The sequence below is a fragment of the Cariama cristata genome, unplaced genomic scaffold, assembly GCF_000690535.1.
Source record: "Cariama cristata isolate BGI_N322 unplaced genomic scaffold, ASM69053v1 scaffold9092, whole genome shotgun sequence".
Classification (NCBI taxonomy): Eukaryota; Metazoa; Chordata; class Aves; order Cariamiformes; family Cariamidae; genus Cariama; species Cariama cristata.
In genome coordinates, this window is record NW_009604380.1 from 1 (window position 1) to 1931 (window position 1931).

Genomic DNA, 1931 nt, shown 5'->3' on the forward strand with positions numbered 1-1931 from the left:
GGACGTGATGTGGAGATTAGGAGGGCTTTCTGCCTCCTTTTCATTAAACGATCAGCAGCGCTGGCACACGGCATTCCCCAACGCGGGTGGCTTGGCCAGAATGGGGTAACCACATCGGCGTGAGGCGGCGGTGCCGCGCGGGTGGGCTGCTGACCCAGGACACTGCTGCTGACCACTGGACGATCTGGAAAACTCATCCTTTGTGCTTGGGTTTCCACACCTGTAAAGCAGGAACAGTAGTGCTGATCTCTGGTGTGAGTTCTGTGAGATGTGCAGGTGACAGCCAGTACAAAACAGACCAATATTATTACTGAGAATGTTGTTTATTAATAGATTTTATTAATTAGGGCAATACTAGGACTTCAGGTGCAAACACTCTTGCCACAAAAGTGGGAGATTTTCCTGTTCAAAACACTACCGTTAAGGAGCGTTTCTGTGGCAAGGAGAGCAAACCTCATCGCCCCCATGTATCCCCCTTCTGCTTACTCTGTACCATGATTGTTGCCGTGTCCTGTGTGTTTATTCAAGGGCTCTACAGAAGGTGCCTCTGGTACGGGAAAGCCTGAATCCCTTCAAGGAACAGTGTGTAGACTGAGCTGCCGGGAGGGGAAAGGGAGTTACTGGTTCTTCCATCTGCTGTGGTGGTGTAACCAGAAGATGAGGCGTTCAGCCTGATAATGCCTCATGCTCAGAGTCACTCTGGAGCCTACAGTCTTGCAACCTTTGCTGGAGTAGAGTCTTTCTTCACTGGGGCACTCAGTCATTGCCAAGGCAATCTCTGTGATGAGGTCTTCATCCTCGGGATGCCCTTGTATGCGCAGTTCCTCCCGGACACGCTCCCTCACATGTTTACATTTGAGAGGAAGGAAAGGGTTGAAATAGGCAATCAGGTTCTTCTGGATCAGTTAACTGTGAAAGAAACCGCCTGGAAGAGGGAAGAGGGAGCTTTACTATCAGAGTGCTGCGGGGCCAGTGTGTTGCTGTGCGCTTCATGGATCATTTTGCAGAAGACATCAGCAGTCCTGGGACTGAGCCCTCAGCCCAGAGGTACTCACTCTTTCTGTTGCTGAAAATTTCCGCTGAGAGCAGAGACTGGGGCTCCTTCACAGGAATGTCTTCCCTTCAGCCTTCTCCAGTAACCTCTGTTATCTTAACTCCGCCTGCATTGCTGTTAGGAAAGAAAGCAATATTACGTTAGTACAGCCTTTGCCTTTTAGAGTCACCGTGGGCTGTAAGTCTTATCTTTCCACAACCACCCCAAAGGAGGCTGGCATTAAAAAGAAGCCCTCACCACCCTGGGAAGGACCATCAGCTGGTCCCACTGACAACTTGGCTCAAGGTGTCCTTGCCACTGTCTTACCTGCGAAGTTCAGCTTGTCCTTCATATTGCAGCACTCTGGGAGACTGCACTTGAGCCAGTAGTGAGGGGAGAGGAGCTGCCAAGTGACAGCGGCACTCCCCATGAAGACTGAAATGCTGAGGGGGTCCAAAGCTGGCGTCAAAGTGGGCACAAAGATAAAGAATACAGCAGCATTCGGAAGCTTCATGGTGGGAACTGAAAGCCAGCCTGGCTCAGCAGAAGAAACTGCAGAATAACTTCCTGGAGCATGGGGCCTGAGGCTGTTCAAGAGGATGGAAGCCAAGTCTCCTGGAAGCCGGAGGTGTTAATGAGTTAACAGACTTATCACACTACTTGAGAACTGAAAGGGTTGTGAACAGCGTATTGCCACATGGGTAGAGTGAGAGTTTCATCAGAACAATCCCAGCTCTGAGGGGAGCGGGACTGGAACCTCACTGCATCTTAACCAAGGTGCTAATTGGTCTGGTGATTAACCAAGAACATAGCGATGCTTGGTTTGGGCTTAGTTCAGAGTGGGTTGTGCACCTGGCATCACAGAACCCAAAGATTTCTGTAGCAATGGCTGGAGCTC

The 1931-nt window shown here is 50.5% G+C and overlaps 1 protein-coding gene across 1 annotated transcript; it reads right to left on the minus strand.

Moving 5' to 3' along the window:
- Positions 1–617: 617 nt before the first annotated feature.
- LOC104158016 (torsin-1B-like) lies at positions 618–1547 on the minus strand. Its single transcript, XM_009695577.1, is given in 3 exon segments — positions 618–925; positions 1056–1124; positions 1361–1547. Coding segments are annotated over 3 exon segments (564 nt in total).
- Between the last annotated feature and the right edge of the window lie 384 nt (positions 1548–1931).